This window comes from Dermacentor albipictus, chromosome 5 (assembly GCF_038994185.2).
Source record: "Dermacentor albipictus isolate Rhodes 1998 colony chromosome 5, USDA_Dalb.pri_finalv2, whole genome shotgun sequence".
Taxonomy (NCBI): domain Eukaryota; kingdom Metazoa; phylum Arthropoda; class Arachnida; order Ixodida; family Ixodidae; genus Dermacentor; species Dermacentor albipictus.
Genome location: NC_091825.1, coordinates 126,099,801 through 126,122,247, shown reverse-complemented (window position 1 = coordinate 126,122,247; position 22,447 = coordinate 126,099,801). Strand labels below are relative to the sequence as shown.

The 22,447-nt window shown below is 43.6% G+C and overlaps 2 protein-coding genes across 5 annotated transcripts in view; both read left to right on the top strand.

Moving 5' to 3' along the window:
• The window catches only part of LOC135913918 (protein O-linked-mannose beta-1,2-N-acetylglucosaminyltransferase 1-like), a 29,932-nt gene extending 24,079 nt beyond the window's left edge, over positions 1–5,853 (top strand). For all 3 annotated transcript variants that reach the window (XM_065446610.1, XM_065446609.1, XM_065446608.1), the window contains exons 16-19: positions 67–328; positions 3,779–3,952; positions 5,434–5,565; positions 5,656–5,853. In XM_065446610.1, coding sequence (XP_065302682.1) covers positions 67–328; positions 3,779–3,952; positions 5,434–5,565; positions 5,656–5,767 — 680 coding nt within the window. In that variant the 3' untranslated portion in view covers positions 5,768–5,853. The remainder of the gene's footprint in view (positions 1–66; positions 329–3,778; positions 3,953–5,433; positions 5,566–5,655) is intronic.
• Positions 5,854–7,483: 1,630 nt separating this feature from the next.
• On the top strand, positions 7,484–20,605 carry LOC135913956 (centrosomal protein of 57 kDa-like). Of its 2 annotated transcripts, none has more exons than XM_065446667.2 (7): positions 7,484–7,742; positions 7,801–7,884; positions 7,981–8,267; positions 8,914–9,060; positions 12,215–12,435; positions 14,084–14,213; positions 15,430–15,576. In XM_065446667.2, exons 1-7 carry the CDS (start codon positions 7,691–7,693, stop codon positions 15,457–15,459), a joined length of 951 nt encoding a protein of 316 aa, XP_065302739.1. In that variant the 5' UTR covers positions 7,484–7,690; the 3' UTR covers positions 15,460–15,576. The 2 variants fall into 2 exon arrangements, with proteins under 2 accessions (XP_065302739.1, XP_065302737.1); XM_065446665.2 differs by lacking the exon at positions 15,430–15,576 and adding an exon at positions 19,853–20,605 and having other exon boundaries at positions 7,486–7,742.
• Positions 20,606–22,447: the final 1,842 nt, after the last annotated feature.

Sequence of the window (22,447 nt, the reverse complement as noted above, 5' to 3'; positions counted from 1 at the left end):
CACTGTGATACAACTACATTACCAACATCCTGATGCATTCATTCATTCATTCTGCTTGGCTTTCAGGTTTTCAGGGTGTGTCTGCAAATAACAAAAGACTGTTTCGCATTGAGAGTCTGACCGGCATGGGCTTCCTAGTGCGAAGAGGCTTTACTGCCCAGACTTGGTGTGAGCGGCGCTTTGTGCCCGACGGGTCACCGAGCGGCGGCGATACAATTTCACCAGACGTCTCCAGAGTGATGCGAATCTCGGATCTCATTTATGATGATGAGACTCCATTCTCAGAAGCAATTGGAGCCCTGCTGTCACGTGAGAGAGTCACAGATATGTGAGGGTCTTTTCGTTCATGGTCTCACTTTTTTTGCATTATTGTGGCATGCAATGTGATGCGTGCATGATATTGTCGCAGTTCACTGAGAATGGGAGCATTAATTGCAAGAGGTCATCCTGTCGCACTATATTGGCACACCCGAGTATAGGGAACGCAGTCTTCTTCTATTGAGCTTGCGCGCACTCTCGAGCAGATCGTCTTTGTCGTCACCATCGTGGCTCAATGTAGACTGGTGTAAAGCATTGGCCTCTCTCCAGAGCGAGTGTTGTCCCGATGCACGGCAAATGGTAGTCAGTGCACAAATGCAGACTGCCCATGTCACTCGGAGAGATAAGGCTTCATGCGAGCAACATGGGGTATCAGGAACGATAAGGCTTCAATATGCTTCTTAACAGGGCACATTTAAGCTCTGTATGCTTCCAGTAATGGCGCAAACATGCACTTCCCTTGGAATGCTGTAATGCAGCTAAATATTAAAGAATGACAAATTCTAGGCATTTGAAGGACATACATAAATTGAAGAAATCGTGGAATATCACGTGTGAAAATCTTCAACAAGGAAACCAAGGAAAACATAGAGGAAATTGTGTTTTTAGTTAAAGTGTCAAATTAATAATTCACAGCAAAGCCAACTAAAGCTGGAAACTGAGTTTATTGTGTCTGCCTGTCTTACCTTTACATTGAACCATCATCGCCATGCAGCCAACACATTGTGGTGTTGTCATCATCATGCATGGAGGAAAAAAAATAAGAACTACGACAGAGCATAAAATCAGGCAGACTGGCTTCCAGAGTTGCCAGTGCTGATTGTTTTCGCTCACCACATTTAATGTATTTAGTTCTTGTCCTTGACACCTTGTTGCTTTGAAGCATTGTTGCAGTTGCAATGGCAACACTAGCTCTGGAGCATCCACACAATTAGGCACTCATTACAACTTTCAAGCGGCTGCACAAGCGTTGCAGCAGACAAGCAGACGATAAACCCAGCGCAGCTACATGGGGTGACTAAAATGTGCCGATTCCCATCACATGCTTGGGTACTTTTCCCATGATTCCTCCTTTTTATTTATTTTTATGACTAGGCTTGAAGATTGCTATGTGATGCTCCTCCTATTTTAAAAACCAATTTTTTTCTTCCTCTATGTCATCAAGCCACCTCTTCTTCCTAAGCCTCACCCTCACCAAATGGCAAATAAAAACAAAAGTTTGCTGGCTGTCACCATTGGGGATCAAGCTCATGTCCCTGTGGCAATCTTCATTTTGGAGTCAGATGCACTAACCACTGAGCTATTGCACAACATTCACGCTTTGCAGTTTGTGTGGGGCTTTTGCATCATGCAGAATACTCTGAGCAGTGGCATCTGTTCACGTATTTCGGAGACCAGAGCAGGCAATACTGTAGCGTTCAAAGATGCCAAAGTGTCCATTGCAGTGAAGTTTTTCTTGAGCGAATGATGGTGTCTACTGCGAGAGCGTGTTGCTGTCACAGTAGATAAGCTTATAGATGGAGGGAGTGCTGAAATCTGCTGATTTTTTTAGAACCATCGCCAGTAATGTCATTCATAGATAATGCAGAACTTCAGGAACAAGTCACGCATTAAGCAATTAATGCTATGGCACTGTGGTGTTTGTTGTGTTAGATAGCACTCAAGTTCTCTAGTCACTCAGATTATGCATGTACAGTGCTCATGAACTGAAAGTATCAAATCAGGGTCAACTAATGCGTGCAGTTTCACTTCCACCATTTGCAGTTTGTGTGACATTGGCACAATTTTGGCTTGTTCACTTAGACCACAGTCCGCATCACCTTTAGTGACCTGATTCATAGCAACACAACATGGCACTCCCAAGTATAATTGCATATATGAAGTGTTCTGCACTCCATTTCACACGTAGCAGGCAGCACTAGGAAGGCTTCTCTAACTGTTCGCATCTGCAACCAAAAAGTAGTGTGTCACGTGTGAAAGAAAGGTATTAAGTATGACGTAATAGTTCTGTGGAAACCCTCAAGGTGGAGTGGAGTAACTAATTAAGGTATTAGGTACACACCATGTAGTTGGATGTAAAATTAAGTCTTGTACTTGTACCCTGCTAAATATGGCGTGCTTATTACACAAAAGGTGTCGTAGCCATAAGCCTATTTCCCACCAAATGAGCAGAGTACATAACCTGTTTTTGCGACCAGCGGCTACGGCGCATCACTTGCACTTACAACCAAGTATATGTGGTATGTTGCCTATTAGAAGTGCAAATATGCACAAGTAATGTATGATTTGAGGTGAACTTGCATCCACAAGTAGCAGTTGTAAATTGTGACATAGCTATTCAACAATAAACATTGCAGATGAAGAACAACTGTATTGCGAAATGTGCAGAGTGATATTTCTATGGCCGCACTACTAGTGTAGCCTCTACAGTGTTGCCTGCTAAGTATGAACCAGAGTACACTTAAAGCTTACCTGCCACATTTCATTCCACGAGCACTGTGCACCATATACAAACAAGACAAAGGAGTCATAGAACGATGGAGACTTCAGGGAATCAACAGCGGATGCACAACACTTATATTGTTGGGGGGGCTTGTCTTCTCAGAGAAGTACTGACACGAAAATTTTGTTTCCTACTCTTTACTTTTTTTTTAGCTAGCTGTAGACTCCATAATTACAATATGAAACCTCAATTCCTTGAGAGTGCCACAAACAATGACAAATTACAGCACCTTTCAGGCAAACCATTCAGAATGCATGCCAAGTGCAGCATAACTTGAAACATGAGAAAGGAGAATATTCACGCCACCCAAAAGCAAAGGACGCGCTCATGGGGTATCACAAGCAAATCAAGAGTGCGCCAGCCGGTATGGTGCAGTGGCTGAAGGTAATGCGATGGCCATGTCACCGAAGGCTCCAGATTAACCTTTCTAATTGTGAACTTCTCTTGGAAATGCAGGGGGACTCGCTCTCCCCTCTTGTCCCATCAAGTGCTGAATGGGCTCAGCTTTCGGCAGCATGGTCTTAATTTGTGTGTATGCGTCACTGGCTTCCAATACCATGAGAATGCCGCAACAGGTTTCGGTGACGTTAACAGTCTCCTCTTTAACGTCTGAAGCTATGCTGCACGTGGTGCATGTTTTGAACTGGTCACATTAAAAGGTAATGTAAATCATTATTTTTTGTGCTCTCAAGGAATTGAGGCTCCATGGCGTAATTACAGAATCTACAGCTGTCCAATAAAGAAGTAAAAATAGACAGAAATTTTTTGTCAGTACTCCTTAAAGATGAAGATCTGTTTTCTTTTCAGAACATTGGCTCTCTGTTGATCCCTACGTAGTATGGAGTGACATTAGGAATTGCTAGTGTAATATTGTAACACTCATCGTGGAACTCCTGTTGTACAGTATGCAGCAATCCATAATGTGCATGTTATGTTTCTAACATCTCTGATGTTTAGGGAGCTTGGAGTTACCATTGAAGGCGTGGAGACTCTTGAGCGTTCACACTACGAGAAGGTCGTGCATAATATGCTGAGCACCAGTGAGACGTGGGCACTCATCCAGCGATACCTTGCACTCTGCAGTGCTGGATCATGGCTTCCACACCTGTCTAGCTCAACGGCATCAAACAGGTACTTGTTTCTTAAACACGTGCATTTCAAAGCTGTAGTGATTTTCTTTCCTTTCTGCTTCTGAGGTGCTGTGAGCATTTTATTAGAACAGTAGCAATATGAGGCAACAGACAATGTTTGAAACATGGTAGCCATGTTTTTTCTACCAGCATCTGCAGTATGCAAAAGCATGGTCATTGAGATTGATGTATGTTAGGCCACATTTACATTGGCGATCGAGTCAAAGACGTCACACTACTAAGTTAGTCTCAAATGGTCACTTTTTTACTAAAGTGACCATTTTGGGACACTCGCTGTCCAGTCTTTCAGCTCTGCAAATCTCATTGCAAAGCTGTTAAACAAATAAGCTGCACAGGAGCAGGACATCGGTGCAACTCACATTTGCTGGTGGGAACATTAGTCACCATGAGTTGCTCTTTGGTCGTCAGTCACAGTCATCCACGTGACCTCTGTCAATTCCTGGTGTGAATGCAACCTTACTCTAAAGGGGCCATTGCTGGAGGCTGCCGTGTGGGCACCATCTTTAGTAAAAAGATGTTTATTTCAAAATTTAAGAGAAAAGTACTCAAAGGTCATTGCTGCAAAAATATATATGCATATGTGTATGTAAGAAAAGAAAATCTTCAAAGAACTTATTGGAGAATACGTTGGAAACTCAGCCTCACCTATTCAGTCGATGCTAACTGCGGTAGTTTCCGTCACCTACAAAAGTGTGAAATTAGCCATCAACAGATGTCATAACAAAGAGAAGAGTGATAGCCTTGTACCCATACACTCTAAAGAAAGTTTGAGTCTTTTGTGGCTTACCTTGTCCCCAAGCAATAATCGTCGTCTGTCTGGCATACCTCTTCTTTTTTTAGTGCTGCACACCCGGTATTTTAAAGTCACGAAGGGGGTGTGCGTAATCAGCATGACATTCATGACAGTAAGAAGCGAGTGCAGTTTTCAAGAAAGGAAACACAAGCAAAGCAGATTGCGATTATTGTTTAGCAACACGATATGTCTCAAAGGGTGTAAAAATTTTTAAAGTGTAGCTGTGGTAATGTTAATTTTACCAGCTTTCTATTTTCTTAAATAATAAATATATGCAACATTTTTTGCATGTTGCTCTAGCCCATGTCAATGAATTTGATATTGAAATGTTTCAAGAAAATCAAAGATAGGCTTTGTTATTAAATTCATTTTTTTTTTTTCAATGAGGAATATTCAGCAACATGTCTGCATTTGAGTGCACAGGTAAGCACAGGGATCACGGGCAAGATTTTTTCTCACCAGAATAAGATTGGCTATATTGTTCAGGCATTCAGTCAGGAAATGCAATTTTTTATTAAAATCAAGAAAATTCACACACCCAGTACAAGTTATTTCAGCGCTTTAGCAAAAACTTATAGCTGCATTTCAATTTATGTTTTGAGAAATTAGTTGGTTGCTGGAATTCAGTCTAGATTGCCTGTAACATTTGCCAACTGCATCCTTTCCAGGCCTGCAATCAGCATCTTCTTCTACCAAGCATCAAAAGATGACTTTGAAACTTTGCGTGCGCTTTGCTCTTGTTTTGGCCTTTACCATCATCCAAAATTTTCGCCAAGGGGACTGTATCGTGGAATGCTGAGGTACGCACCAAAAATTTTAAAAGTATCAATAATATATCGATGCTATTGTTTCATTGCTTTTCTTCTAAACACTTTGTATGCCATTTTCAGGTTCACTTGGAAGGGGCGTGACATGTTCCTAATTGGACGTTACTCACCATACTACAAGTACAAGCCAAAAAATATGAGCCCTGTATCACTGCGCATTGCTACCTCGGGATAATATACTGTTTGTGAAGCCTGTTGAATGGATGATGTATGAAACAAAGAATGTTTCACTGAAAATAAAATTTATATGATTATTATACACCTTTGTCTTTGTCTCATCTGCATAGGTCATTGCGAGTTCTATTCAGTTTGTTATACCAGTTTTGCATACTACAGCTGTAGCCTTGTTGAGTATCCACCTTGGCTGCAGGAGGATGTGGGTTGAAAGCCGCACTGCCGCCAGTTATTTAGAAGTTATTCAAATAGCCACAGGTGTCCCTCGACGTGACACTCGGCTTTCTATAGGGGTGAACTGATCTAGCCAGGGAATTAACCGGCACCATGTGAATCTTGTTGCACCCAGTGGACGCAATAAAATCACTGTAAGAGGTTACTCTGGGCTACTTATATGGCAGCGCTTTCCCATGTGGTATCCCAAAGCATGATAGAATGCATAAGCATGGCTGAACGAAGACGTACAAAGAAAGAGATACACAAAATCGGTGCGTCCTCGTTCAGTCGCGCTTACGCATTCTATCATGGATTCTAACCAACTAGCCCACCGTGTTTTAATCCCAAAGCACATATATTAGGTGGGGATGCCTTCAGGTTGGAAAGCTGCTCTTCCCAGCACTAAGGTCTCATAATGACTGAGCAGCTGGCCGGGGCAAGCATGCGGCTCACGGCTGTCCTACTTCATGCAGGTGTCACGTTTTTTCTCACTGTAAAACTTGTACCACTTGTACCTGCTTTGGCTCTAGTCTGCCTTCCCACAGCTGTGATGGATGCATTGGGATGCTTGAATATCAATAAGTTGTCTGTGGTGAAGTGCAATTTTACCTCTTTAGCTAGAGTGCACATGTGACTCAAACAATTCTTGCAACAAATTTTCTGGTGCAACTACAGCTAAGAAGGTTCTGCCATATTACCTGTTATTAAACTTATAATCAATTACTTCAGGACAAATGTTTCAGCAGTGAAACTGAAGCCAATCAGCTGTTGCTTTAAGGACCAGCTTAATGTGCTTGCCTTCCTAGTCATTTAGGCAACAGCGCTTAATTAAGAAAGTCTATTGAGAAAATAAAGTGAGAGCTGAGTCGGTTGGCACTTTCGTGCATGGCTTGATAATAGAAAAAAAAAGAAACAGCAGCAGCAACAACAATAACAAAAATCAATTTGGATCATTTGCAAAGTGCTGTAAGTCTGCTTTACTATATATATATGGCTATCTTTCAAAAAAAAAAAAAAAACTCTCTTTCACAGATTGCATTACTTGCGCTGGTGCGGTTCTCTAAGGAAAAAAGTTCAACCACGAAGGCTTTTCGTATTCTGAAAATTTAATAGCGATCACAGTTCGCGCAAATGTGTTCCCCACATGTGTTCCCCGTCGAGTCTCATGAATCGGGAATCCATTTTTACTTTTTTATGTGTTACTTTTACTACCAACATCACCCAGATAATCGAAAATACTGACATCCACCTGCTCCATGCCTAATTTGTATAGTTCATAACGCAACAGGGACAACAGGGAACAGAGGATCAAACTGCTCTGATTTACGTAATACATCCGAAATAAAACAAACAAGAAATGCTTTCAGCCGTTTAGTTAAGTTGTATTAGTGATAAGCTGGCAGTTTAGTGTGAGAGAATTTACATTTTTTCGAAAATAGCTTCGTTTTTTACATGCCGAAACCGAAACTTTTCCAAGCGTCACGCGCGTTTTCGTCGTTGAGAGGCGCTAGATGTCTCCCTCGTGCATCGCTTTTTTGCGAGTTTTGAACATCTGTCGCTGCCTCTGAGCGCAATGTACTACGGCTTATTTATATTTCGTGTATCAGGTGCGAGCTTCTGATGAACGCTTTTGTTGTACGCAAGTGGGCACAGACCGTCGTCAGCACCTCCGGTGAATTTCCCACAAGTCTTTTGTATCGGGCTTCCGATGCCGTTACAGATCAAAGAGACCGCCAGCCTTCACGGCACGAAAGGCGACGGTAAGGCATGTTTGTGTTGTGGCTTGACCGAAACTTATCGTAAACTTGTAATTTACAGCAGTGATACATTCACTCGCCAAGCTATTGGAAAAGGTCCACCGCCTTGAGGCGAAGAAGCGCGCGGCTCACGGCTGTCCATCAGGCAGGTGTCACGTTTTTTTCTCGCCTTAAAGTTTCAAAATTTTCCACCCTTGTCGCTTATCCTGTTTTCGCTTTTCCTATCTTCGTGTGTATGTAGAGCTCGGAGAGCACATCGCGCTGGTGGAAGCGCAGTGTGCCTTGCTTGAGGAACAACTGCGGTACGCGCGACAAGTTCTGGTTTTCTCCACTAAACCGAGGAGCACTCCCGACGCATTTCCGGAAGGCCCGTTTGCCAAGTCGCCCAGCTACGACAACGACGATGTCTTTGACGAACCAGAAGGCGCTCGGGCCCCTGGGCCCGAGCAGCGACCTGCAGCCCAAAAGTCGGTCCCAGAGATGAACACGGAAGACAGGAAAAGGACGTCGAGAAAAACGACTTCAAAGGTGCGTCGGGTTCACTTGTATTAGGCTGTGTGTTCACTGCAGTGTGCACACAGCCACGAGAGTGGTTAATGTCGGAGGCAGCGCAATAAATGGTGTGCCACCACATTTAAGCATTATGGTATAAGATCTTGTGTAATGCACGTTTGTATTGTTTTTAGTGCTTAAGTGATGCTTTGCAGTAAAGCTCTGTTTAGCAGCAGAGCTCTCTGATTTTGTTTATCTACGAAAGTCAATTCCGTTTGTTTCCCTTTCCTTGGGCAAATGTGCACCTTTCTTATCTACTGTTGCAGAACCATATGTAGCAAGGTGCATGGCCAATAAAGAGCAGAGCAGTGAGATTATCGAAATGTGTTGAGCACCTGGTGATCAAGCTTTAAAGCTGCTCATTTGCAAGTCTCGCTGATGGCTTCAAGCTGCTTTGTACACTGGTGATTGTGTTCAAATCAGACATTTTTATTTTACATGACCATCATGGTGAGGAATATGTTTTGTTTGCAAGATTTGCCTTACCAGAATGAATGAGTCTGTTTTTAGACATATGCAAGGATTACTCTTATACTGTATAAACACTATTTGTAAAGTACTGCCTGGCGCAAGTGTATAACAGTGTATTAATGTGTTCATTGCTTTTTATGCCTCGCCTTAGGTGCCTGAAGCTGCAGTGCCTGGGAAGCACTCGAGCCAGACTCGTCGAGCAAGGTCAACATCTGCTGTTCCACACACTGTTCGTTTTCCTGACCAAGTTTACCAGTGCAGACTCAATGTTGGAGATGTGCCATTCATCCTCAGCAAAGTAAGTGCACTTCTTTAAATATGGTTAGTCTCTTAGTACTTAGCCAATCACGACCATAGAATTGTTTGAACACGCAGATGGTCACTCAGCGCTGTTGAACAGCAATGGCTTATACTACCTTAGGGTAGCAAGGATATATCAAGACAGAAAGTTGCAGTGATGATGCTAGTACACTGGGTCATCGCCTTCTTTAGTCTTTCTATTTATGGCATCTTTCATGATGTTAACCAGTGTTATGTGCTACACGACAGATTGCTGCAGTGGAATAGGCGAGAGCTTGTGCATGTGCTCTAAACTAATGCCTCTGTATCAATAGTTTGCCAGGCTAGAATCTTGAGATTTGGGAAACATTGTTGCAAGTGGATTGGTCTGTAGAAAGGTTGACTGGGTGCACTTTTGTTCATGAATGTGTGCATGTTCATAAGTGTGTGCATGTTTCTTGATTTCAGTGCTTGTTATTAAAGGGTCCATGAAGCTTGGGCACTGGTCATGCAGTAAAATATAGATGGAAAACTTAAATGAAAGCTTTTGTGCCTGTCTTCTAAGAGAGGTGACTCTCACCACCAGCAGAGATGGCGTCACACACTTTCCACTTGCAGCATACAGATCGCCGGTAGTAATGCAAATGGCCTGTTTAGCAGCGGAGAGAATCTCATTTATCTGTGAAGGTCCACTCAGGGGCGGATCCAGGTGCCTACTACACCTCTGTAACCAAATGGTCATGATTAGTTCTCATTTGCATCCATTAGTGCTTCTTTCATCGACACCTTGCAGGCAACCATGTGACCAGCTTGAAAACGATTTGACACCGCTGGGCACGGTCAAACCTTGTAACAGCACTGAAACCTGTAAGAAGATAGAAAAGGGAGCTACAAATCACACTTAACCTCGTCACTATTGAAAGAAATGTAGGCAAGCAAACAGAAACATTTCCAACATTTCCTTTGAAATGGATTCAGAAGTGCAGAGAAAGAAATAGTGAGAAAATTTTCATTTTCAAACTATACAAATGAGTGCCCACCGACATGGACATTAGTTGGATGCGGGTAAAAATGAAAGAAGCAATTTTGCACAAAACTCTCGAATTTCCTTTGCAAACTTTGTTCCTGCATCATATTGGATTTTCAATTTCACAAAATTCTGGGTAGTGGTCAAAACCATTTTCTTGTGTTGCCATCAGGCAGCTAGGCTGGTCTAGTCTCTGGAGCTGCTGGTCTAATTTTGCACTTATGTTTCCTGGCACTATCTTGATTTGGGTTATGTCTGGTTAATGTTTCGGCTACATCTTTCTCCAATGCGGTAATATATCGATTCATGAAAATATGTGACTACTGCACAGTTGTCTCCACAAGCTCTATTAGCACTGCTCTGCCTAGGCCACTGGCTTTTATGTCATCAGCGAGGACTGTACATTTTAGTGTATATTTAAAAAAAAATCAAGCACTAACCCATCTGAGGAGCTTGAAACAATATCCATGAGATAACCTGCTGCAAAACACGGCAAAAGACACACCAAGTCAACACACCCACAACTTGTGCCCACAAATGGGGCACCGAGTGCTCTACATTCACAACTGTCTACAAATGTGGACACGATTTGAACACGTATGATAAATGCCAATTTTGGCTTTCAGTGTGGTGGAATTTTGTCAAGTGATTCAAAAAGGAGAGTGGCATAAATTTTACCCACTGTATTCCATGTACAAGAAATATTATTTGCAAGAATTGGAAAAGCTTATGCATTGGTCGCCATGCATTGCATTAGTTGGTTGCCGCCAATTTGTTTGTTTTATATCAGCCGCTGAAGGCCACTTGTGCTGACCTCTTTTGAAGCATGAGTAAAGCATACCCTTTGCGATAAAAGGCGCGAGTTTAAATGATGCTGAATGGTTTCGAGATCTATTGATACTGAAAGGTGACTCATACGAGTACAGATTCCTAACGTAGCAGTGCGGAGTAAGGGAGCATGTGTCTCTGAGTAAAGTAGGGAGAAGGGAAGGCTCCCTCCTTGCTGCCACGCTGATGGCCTCGCTTGCATGAACAACCTTCTGCTCTCTGAAAGGGCAAAATGGGAGGTGGGGAGGAAGTGATTAGCTTGCTTCCACAAAGGCGACAGTTGCGTTACCCAGTTTCGTGCCCAACAAAAAGTAGGAGTGAGGGGTGCTTTGCTTGCCGCAGACAGAAGTGGTTGCTTCTGTGGCTTAAAAAATTTCATGTGCTGAAAAATTGCAGTCAAGGGAGGTGGAAGGGGTGGGGTGTGTATTAGTTAGTGGCTTTGTGGAGGGGGAGGGGGTCCCTTCCTGAGGTCCTCCACAGGGTCCACTGATGGCTTTGGTTGTTTCTGCTGTATTTACTTGGCAGTATGCATAAAGCTGCTTCCAAAATTGCTATGCACAGCAAGAAGAAAGGATGCAAAAATAGGAAAGCAGGAGGTAGGTTTGTGGTGTAAATTTGATGGCCCTTCAGCTCTGGTATGAGAGTAGGCAAGCAAGCGATGTTGCCTGTGTGCACTGGTTCAGGTAGTGAGCTGGGGTGAGAATAGCTTAGCTCCTTGCATCATCATCTTGCAGCATTGCATTTGCTCCTATTGCGGTTATTACTAAACCCTTTTTAAAAAATCCGGTAGTAGTGTGCTCCCTGTAACAGTATAATGTAAAGGTTGTTTGCTTGATTATATTCCTTTCTCATTATCTACAATTTACGGCTCATAGAGCCAATGATAGCATGGGTGGAACAGCACATGGATCACTGACAAAGTTGAAGTATGAAACGGAATACCATCAGAATAGAATCATTACATTATCTCGACCATGGATGGCATTTTACAACATCTAGTAAACAAACACGATTTATAGCAGGGCCTGGTGAGAGGCCCTCTAAAGATTGACATGTTTCATGTTTGAGACTAAACTGTGGCAAGTACATAGCAGTACAATTGAAATGTGCTGAGGAGAACAAGTCGTACGTAGGACATCACTGTTGCACACAGCTGCCATAGGCCAAGGAGCAGGTGTCTCTTGAACCATGAAAATGTTCATAAAGTTCAGCATATTGCCAGAACATGCACACTTTTGTTGCATAAAAATCAAACTATGAAATTTTTCTTGACAGTGCCAGTCAAACAATGTACTGCATTACTTTTGCCTTGTTTCAGAGCACTTCAGCGAGTCACTCACTCCCTGCGAATCTTCAGAACCTCGTGTCTCTGCTGAAGAAGGCCAAGCCACAGAGTGTGGGGCAGGACTTTGCAGATGGCACACATCGAAATGTTTGTGTAGTAGGGAAAGCGGGCTTGCCCAGGAGCAACAGTGAGATTGACTTGCGTGCGGCATCTCAACCTGATGCTGCTAGCAGAGACCTTGTGCAACTAATGCAGTGAGTTTGCTTCTTTTTCACTTGAGCTATTAGGGATGGCCAGAAATTATTGAACTTGAAAAAAAAAAGGCTTTATCGGAGAAGTTCTTAAAATATTTTCTAAATTGACCAGAGGAACAATATGTAAAGGACACACGGATACACAAATAGTCCCACACATTCTGGAAGAGATATGAGGTAGCGGTGTGTGCTGTTGCGAGGTGTACTCTGATACTGCGACATATGGTGCTCTGTGTTAGGATCTTCCATAATGTTGTTGCATAGAAAGCGTCAAGGGAAAGACTTCGTATTAGTGAGTGCATGCAAGGTTATGTCACAGTCATCTTCACCACTATATACTCAAGCCTACTAGTATACTAAGCTGGGCTTCCCCACATTCCAGTAAAAGTGACATCTACTTTCATCATAAAAAGCCCAGACTTGGAGCTGCAGCCGACGCTATGACGAGGTTTGCAACATGCTCAGCGGTAAAATTGGGCAGTGGTGAAACGTACAGCTGCAGAGCGTCGAATGTCACTATTGCCTCTCACGTCAAAATTCTTAACTAGTCAGCAGATTCTTCATCACTGCTACTGTCGTCGACCTTCATCTCCACCTCCTCCTTGATGGCCTCAACAATGTTGTCAGTTTCAAGCACAGATCATCATGTTGGTTGAAAGTGGGGGGACGGTTGCCGTAGCTACTGTGATGTCTGTACCCTCTGGCATGGTGGCGGTGCCGCTATGTGCGTTTGCCATAGATCAACCAATCAGCTTGTAGATGCTTATATTCCTTTGTTATACAGGTTATTTTATTGTAAAGGCATTCGTCTGTATCAATGAATGGTTTAATGAGCATGTGACGAGCTGAAAAGATACTGCAGCCGGTGGGAGTGCTTTCGTAAGAAGCATTCTGTCTGTGTAGTGACAGTGCCATGCCGTAGTGTTAGGATTTGGAGAGAAAGTACCCTGGGCATAAACTTACTACAAAAATTACTAGAGGAAAATCTAGCGCTGCAAATCATTTAGCTACCATGGAAACTATGGTTATAACCTGGGGTGGCTTAATCTTCATGCTTGTTGCTTCAAACATTCTTGTGGCATTATTCATTGCACTTTATCTTTCTAATTTCCAAGCAATCATATATTTCTTTGCACATGCACATTCATTACGAATTGCTGTATATATAACACAATATTTTGCTTAAAATTATCAATTTGCAGTCACATATCCATTTGAAGCCAGAAGGACAAAGTATAGGCAAATTCATGTACAGTACTGCCCATTGTATTGCCATGCTGACCAAACTGCCATGCTTGCAGTTCCTGTAGGCACCAGCGCCAGAGTTGCTGCTAGTACATTCTTGTAGTAAACTCCATAGCCTCTCAAAAATAATGTCCAGGCATGTTAAGGCCGTCTAGCAATTCCAAGTTTTCTCTGCTCTATATTTTTATTCACGGCCATTGATGAATGTTTGGGGACAATAGCTTACAATCAGAAGCAGCAGAGTTGTGAAGGTACTATACCTAGCTCTCTCAACTTGTGGCCTCACTATTATCAATGTTGTGTAAGCACATTAACAGTCTTCAAATGATGATTGCATTGCACACATAAGGTGTTAATTGTGCTGCCTACCTTTGTTTCTGATTGCTGCTTTTGGTTCTTGCAGCCAAGGGGAGCAGCTGTTGAAGCAGTTGAATCAAGCCCAAATGCCTGGCACGCGACACTCTCTAAAGTGCCAGTGCCGGCGGCTAATCAGCCGCATTCAGGCCAGAATGGCAGACATTGGAAAACCAGAGGTATGTTGAGCATTACTGGACACATTTTGCTTTGTTCTCTTTATTGTTAGTGATGGTGTTTATATAAGTGAAAGTGTTACTGGTAGGGCTATAAACAAAACTTCCTTGTACTATTTGTACGTGACTGGAATTTAAATGCTGGCAGAGCATCGGATGTAGAGCCCTACACAGCTGAATCAAATAACTGAGAGTTAGGAATGATTGATAGGTTGTTCATTAATTCGAGTTAATCAAACAACTATGAGAAGTTTGATTGGCTCACCGTGGTTCTGATGCAGTGTAACACTGCCTAATTCAATTGTCCAAGGATGCCATGGTCGCAGTCTTTGTTCTGGCGTGATTTTATGTCATGCTACTGAAATTTTTGAACTCACGAGTCTTAGCATTGTATAGTGAATTAGATTTGAGTAATTTGTTCATTAATCGATAAGCTAAGAGTTTTTATTGTGCTTCATATATTGCCTCTGGTCATGACTCCACCTTTTTCATTACGCAGAACATTGTGTCTGTGCCTTTTTCTTAAAGCCTACCGCAATGATCTACATATATACAGCAGAACCTTGTTGATAAAATCCTGCTTCGTAAGATTTCCTGGCACCAATGTTTGCGATTGAGAACACAAAAATGACCCAATACAGTTAAGCTCCCTTTTTGCCATTTCCTATGTTCCCGGAAGATACGGCAAACTGCGATCGTTAGATACATTTTCCAGTTGCTAGATCTCATGTAAACAAGAAAAGGCGTGAGGCACGTGCGATCGAGAACAGTAGTCGCCTGCTGTAGCAGCGGCGCTCTCTGTTTCTTATTATGGTACGTACCAGCAAATTTCCTCCCTGATGGTCACACTCGGCTATCGCCACCAACCCTACTGCGATAAGCATCTTCATATATATGTGTCACAGTGCGTGGAGCTTAGTGCCATTGAAAGCGTACTGCGCGCTTTTAATAGGCGGTAACGTGAACACATTGCCGTTACTTGCTGCAGGCGGCGGGAAGTGAGTGTCGTGTTTCACTCTCGTGGCATCGCAGGCATCGTATTCTGGCGCTCTCCACTAGCCTATTTCATTACGGTGTCTCGTTGCCATCTTACAACACTACACAATAGGAAAGTGACAATGTGCGTCTCGGGTTACTCGGGCACCACCAGTTCGACACATGTTGGCGTTTCACGCCACCTACAACGATTTGCACAGAGTGGGTATGTCAATACTTCCAGCCAAACTGCTCCGCTAGAAGAAGCTGCTGACCCAGGCCAAATTCAAAGAGCGCAAACGTAAACTTGCCAAAGCCGGAAAAATGATGTGTGTCTCTCGCCACTTGGGACTCCACCAGCTCGGCACGCGTCAGCGACTCACAATGCTTCACATTACGTAGGTGTCAACTACAGTTGAAACTGCCAAATTTTCTTGTAACTTTGGGTCGTACATTTGCACGGTTAGTATGTTTCTTTTTTTTCTCTCATTGCTTCTTTTTCAATATGTACGGACAAGGTTGTTCTGTACAAGTCGCCTTCAGACTTGTATATCACTCAGTAGTGATCGTTGCCACCAAGTTTGCAGCCCAGTTATAAAATGCACACTTGGTGTGCACGGCAATCTGTAGAAGTGCTAGCACTATGTACACATTGTTGCTGCGCCACACTATTCGACAGTGGAACCCACATTATGCACAAACATAACATGATGCAGTGGTTAATTTTTCAGAGTAATTACTGCTACCTCTGCCTTTGTGGCTCATACTACTGAGAATCTGCAAGGTCTGCTGTCTAAACCTAACTTAGTTTACTGTGTGTACTTGAATATAACACGCACTTTCTTTCCGATAAAACAGGTCCATAAATGACATTAGAATCGAGTACGACCCTAAATCTGTGTTACCATGTCGCCATCGGCATTTCAAAATGGCTGCTCGTATGGCATGGCATGGCAAGAACATTTATTTTAGTCCAGAGAAACTAGGGTCCGAGGGCACAAGACCCCAGTCTAAGTCGGTGGCTCCGCCCACGTAGGCACCGGTAGGCCAAAGGCTTTCCCGATGTCGTGAGCTCTCCGGACGGCCAGGAGTTGATCTTGGAGGACTTCGCTGGATATGCGCCGACTCCAGTCCTCCTCACTGTTGAGATCCGAAGCCCTTTGGTTGGGGCACAGCCAGAACATATGATCAAATAGACACGGAGTGTGTCCACAACTTTTACATTCCGCGGGAAAATCCTGGTCAATCTTGTTAAGCACAAAAGGTGTGGGATAAGATTTAGTTTGAATCATTCTTAATGTGACTGCCTGAGCTCGGTTGAGCTTCTGATGAGAAGGAAAAAACCTCCTGCCGTCTTTATAGTGTGAGGTGATCTCGTGAAAAGTAGTAAGTGGGTCTTTGTAGGAGCCGCAGTCATCCTGGAGCAGTTCCTGATCTGATGCGCGGCATGTGAGATCTCACACAGCAGAGTGAGCTTGCTCGTTAGGATTGCAGCTATTGGGGCTGACCGAGTGGCCCTGATGAGCCGGAAAACAGACTAGGTGTGAGCAATCCAGTTGGTCGTAATTATGAGTATTAATACTGTGTATAAATAACTTGTGTGCTTCCACTGAGACGAAGCCGGCTGAGTAATTCCTAATAGCTGTACGGGAATCGGAGAAAATCGTGGAGCCTCTCCTCATTATAATTGCAAGTGCTATGCTTGCTTCTTCGGCGGCATGAATGGAGCTCGTTCTTAGTGACGCCGCGCTTATTAATTTACCGGTCTCATCGACCACGGCAATAGCGTAGCGGTTGCCCGATCCGTAACTAGTTGCATAGACAAAAAGAGTTGAGCTGTGTTGTTGGTGCAGTTTACCCAGAATGCATTTGGCCCTGGCGTCCCTTCTGCCCTTGTTGTGGACAGGATGAATATTTCTAGGTATGGGGTCTACAACTAATTGTGTCTCCACCTCCTTGGGTATTTTGAACTTAGAGACGTCTCCTCCTCGAGGCAGTATTCCGACTTCATCTAGAATTTTACACCCTGGCTTAGTGTTGCGCCTCGTATGTGCTTCGAGTCTAGCTGCCGTAGCTTCTTCCATGTGCTGCAGTAGGTATGCTTAGACAGTGCTTTCTTTTGCTTAGGTTAGTGTACTGTCCATCTTCCCATTTCTGTGTTTGCTCTATCACCATGGAAGTTCCAACTGCAAGGATATGCAGAGTTCATCACGATGCCACAATTAAAAGAAAAGCGATCACATGTGCGGAAATGGACAGAAGTCAGGCCTCATCACGGGCGTTTGGAGTTCCCAAAACTTGCTTGCAGGACTGGCGCAAACAGGAGAGGCGTTCTACATCGGCGGCTGTTACGTATGGCGCAGCTGCGCGGCCCGTATCTTGAAAGCAATCTGCGACAGAGACATGAGTCTACGTATCTAGGTGCACTGCGCCATGTTCTTGTTGCTTAGTTCGCATTGAAGCGAGAGGCCGCACAAAGGTCAATTCCCTCGCTCCTGCATACCACACTTCCTCGCTCCAGCGTTTTCATAGTTTCCACGGTCGTTGAGTGAGAAGTATTCTTGTTTGCTTGTGTGCGCGTGACACTATGCTTGTTAATTTAGCTAGTAAGCGAATGTTAAAAATTTTATAGGGCCGATAAAACTACTTTCCTTACTTTTTGTATAGCTGTCTACTAATTTGCTGTCATAATCGATGCTTCGCCTTCTGGGCGAAACTGCGACTTATTTTTATGCGAAGCATATTACGAGGGCTCAACCCAGCTCCTCAGGCGCGGCGGTGACCATGAAATCACGTGACACCGTGACGTCACGACAGAGGAGAAGTGGCTTTGGCTCAACTCTTGCAAGACGGGCTGGGTGGGAATCGAACCAGGGTCTCCGGAGTGTGGGACGGAGACGCTACCACTGAGCCACGAGTACAACGCTTCAAAGCGGTACAAAAGCGCCTCTAGTGAATGCGGTGTTGCCTTAGAAACGCGCTGTTTCTAAGGCGTGCGTCTCTTGCTCAGGCGCACATTTCGTTGCCGCGCCGAACGCTGCTTTGCTCGACGCTCACCGCGTCCAATGCGGGGCGCGTAGTCGCTGCCCTGTAGCCCATTGTCTTACACCCCTTGGCGGGTCGACGGGAACGCTGTCGCGTTCCACTCTTGAAGGCGAAGAAGTAATGCATGAGTTGTTTCTTCGTCTAGCCGAACCAAATATAGCCAAGCAACAGCAGTTCACCAGGCTAAACAGTGGTTCAACAACTAAAATAAAGGCTAGTGTGCTTCGCATCCTGGGCTTAACCTTACCTAAGCCACAGCCATTTTTATTTATTGCAACCTTACTGCATTGGGAGTAAATCTTTGTTTTTTCGAAATGAGAGAAAGTTGTATCTCTGTATGAAAGAATGAGGTGCGCGGTACTGTAAAGGACTTTTCTTTTTTCTAAGTCAGGGCAAACGGGTGCGCATTAAAATCGAGAGCTTTTTTTTTTGTAGCGGAAAACAAGTGCATGTTACAATCGAGGGGGTGCATTAGAACCAAGTAAATACGGTAAGTCTTTTTAATGTTAACACACCTGCCTCCCAATAATACTTTGACATGTGAGTAGGGTGTGTTGAAAAACCCCCAAAATAGCTTCTGTTGTTGCCGAAAGCATGTGAAAGTTATTCATCAAAAAAGCTAGTTACAAAGTTCCCAATAAATAAACATGTGGTAATGATGTAAGGTCCCATGCAATATTCTCTGTCCTACCGAAATAACCCATAAGGTTCCTTGTGATGATATGGTATTATTTTATATACAGCATATGGGGCTTGCATGGACCTCTTTTATGTATTGGGGAGTGCTCTTAGCTTAGCATTTGAGGTCTTGATCTATGCCCCCGTGTTTCCTCTCATTAATGTCCCACTCACGGCTTTAAAGGGACGCAAAGTGTCCACTGAAAGAATGTTAAGCTAGGCCGTATTCACATAACATTTCTAGAATGCCCATAAGCTTGCTCTTGTCCTGAGTAAAAGCTGTTTACATTAGGAAACACGGAAACGGTTGGCGAAACCACTTTGAAGTTTCTGCACCAGCTTCGCACGACATCATAAATTTTGACAGCATTTCCTTGTGCTTTTTTAGGTAATTGTTTATCGATAAAGAAAGCTTACGTTGCATTTTGAACAAAACCAAGACGAAACCTAGAAAGTGTGGGAAACTTTCTCTACCCTAAAATGGGCCCAAGTATGAGAAAATACAGTAGACGTCCTTTAAACGGAACATTAAGGGACAAGGGAAATTGGTTTTACATATCAGGAGTTCCATTTGCAGAGAGACAAAGCTGAATACAATTGCACCAATACAAAACCAACCATACATGAAGATGGTGTTCTGTTTAAGAGGCAGTTCCGTTTAAGCGATTTCCATTTATCGAGATTCCACTGTATACTGTGAAATTTGTGACATGACACCAATGTACCGGCATTGCAGCTCGAGTGTGAAATTCAAAAATGGGAAGCTGTGCCTTCATTTTCTGCCTTAGTGATAAACTTTGTGTGCCATGGGCATGAAAATAGTTTTGAAAGGGTACCTTAACTGTCTAAACTGATTTCGTGTTGTTCATTGCAGTTTAAAAAACTGTCATTTTTTTTCTGTTTAGCTATATAACCTGCATTACCCATGCTTTGATCTTTTACAGACTGGTTTCTCAAATAGCACGGGAGCGAAGTTGACACACAAAAGAAAGGGCACTGTAAAGCCAAGATCGGCTTCTACATCCTCTCACGTTGGCGACGCTTTCAATCGCGTTTTTATGCGAGAGTTGAGGAGGATTCAGAGCCACCTTGAAGAACAGATATGAACCGCATCTGAGACAAAAACCACGAAACCATACCTTTTGACAGTGATTCTCTGATCTCACATTCAGAGCTCGTGATTTGTGCCATTGCTTTTGTATATTTCTAGGCTTGTACAGGCTTGTCAAATCTGTACACCCATGGTCATAAGTATGTGAACCAGGCTTTCTGTCCAAAAAAGCGTAATTCTTTTGGTGCCTTGGGACTTGAAACTGAAGGCTGCAGTTCAGGCTTGGCATTGCAAACATCGTAGTGCATTTGTCAATTTCAGATCGTCGATCCGAGTTGGCAGGAAAGTTTTTTTTTTCACCACAGATGTGGTCCACGTACTTATGGTCATGGGTGTACATACTGCTGGCCCTGTGATCACTAGTGAGAATGTCAGCTGATTTGCCTGGACCTGTCAAAATGCCCTGCTATTGGATGGCGAGTAAATGATCCGCTACTTTTCTAAGTGCCATATTATCATACTGTTTAGTAACTCACACTTGTGTGCTGCGCTGTCACGTTCTTTGATATTTGAAAAGGGCACAGACATGAAAAGATGAGAACATTGTTTTCTTTCTGGGAATAATAAATATTCTGTTGCTTGTGTAGTGCTGTTAATTTAGTTTCTGAGGACATGTCCTATATTTTATTGCGCCAAGCTTTCTCCCTGTGTTGTAGTTCTAATTTCTGGAAGTCGTGAGATGGAATGAGATGATGCATGAGTAAATGAGCTTTGTTAGCTATAGCTTTGGAAAGTTAAAAGGTAATCCTTTGATAACTTGATCATCTAGAAAATGGGTGGCTTTTCTAGACTGCAGCAGCCTGTGAAGCCAAAACTGCATTGGAGAAAAATTGTTAACAGAGCTTCGTTATAAACTGCATTAGAAAAAATTGTTAACAAAGCTTAGTTATTGCTCACTGGCAAATTTTGTAAAGTAAATCGCAGTGAATGCTCCCATAGGCAGTGTTCTCAGGAAGAAAGTGGTACTCTACTTTGAATGTCTTGGCACCCTTATTTTTTTTGGTTGCTCCTTTCCTCATCTGCCTGGAAAGTGTGAGCCACTTGTGCTGTTATCTATCTCAGTTGACTCTGATTCGCTCAATCAAATGAAATGGAAAGTGTTAGATTGAAACGTAGGGTGCATTAATTCCATTGATGGTATTTTCACATGTAGTTGGTCGAGTGCAAACACAATATGGCCAGTAGAAATGTTGTGGTGCTGTTGAACACTTACTGCTACTGTGAAGTGTTATGCTGAACTGTGATGCTGAGTGTGCTCAAGAGCACAGTCTCTGATTGGCTTGTTATGGGCAGTCTGCACTATTATGTGCTCTTTGGGGTCATAGAATGTACTTGCCGACATAAAAAAAAAATGTTTGTTTGTTAGAGCTTTCTTTAGTGTTCTAACATGCCAGAATGAAATGCAAATGGCAAGAAACAAAGTACTGTAGCATTAGTAAATGCTTGATCACTTGAAACTGCAATGTGTGGCAGAACCGTGCGTGGGCGCTGAAAGCCCTGAGGCTCCGGAACTAAGCATCTGTGAACAGATTGTTCCAGTGTCGCTGACATTGGTGAATGTATGCACGAAAGTGCAACTTCGTGATAGTTCTGTCATATTTGCATTTCATTCCAGCATGACAGCAAAATGTGCCTGCCATATTTCTGCATGTCACTGGCAGATTGTCTTTCAATGTGAATGCTTTAGTTGACTCTGTGACTAAAAATCTGCAAGTAAAACTGCATCCATATGACAGGCAGTTCCTTAAGGCTCATTTACACCGGCAACTGACAGTGGTTGCAAATGGTCGCTTTTCTCAAAAAGCGACCATTTTGGGCTAGTCGCTCGCTGCTCGATTTTTCCATCGCGCGACCGTGGTCGCAAAACTGAAACCGATCAGCAGTGCATCGGAAGTGATCTTTCATGTGTCTACATCCGGCTTGCATGGCCGGCCGCTTCTCGCGAACGGAGGCACGGGCGCACCTACCAGCGTTGCTGTTTTTTTTTTTCCGGAGGCTTCCGTGCTGCCAGGGCTGATACCACGGCAGAGCACTTCAGCACACTGATGACATCTTCATCTTCGCTAGAATCTAAATCCATGGCTATTGCCGGAAGGCGAGCGAAGTGCGCGCGAGCTGCATAGATTCCGAGAGTTCTCGCTGAGAGCGATAACCTACGGGATTGCGACTTGCGGGTCACGCTCAGCCGGGCTTGCCAGTGTGAACATCAGTCGCCTTCGGTTGATTTTTGGTTGCGAGTCGCAAATGGTCACGCGACCTTCTGAAGTCGCCGGTGTGAATGAGCCATCAGACAGCTGTTCCGCAGACAATGATTCTGCAGCTCATCTGGTGGGGAAGAGCATTCACAAGACGAATGAGGCAAGCAGAGGTTGCAGCCAGAAAACTCTACAACTCTAGACCCCACATCCTCCACAAATGCCAGTAGCAG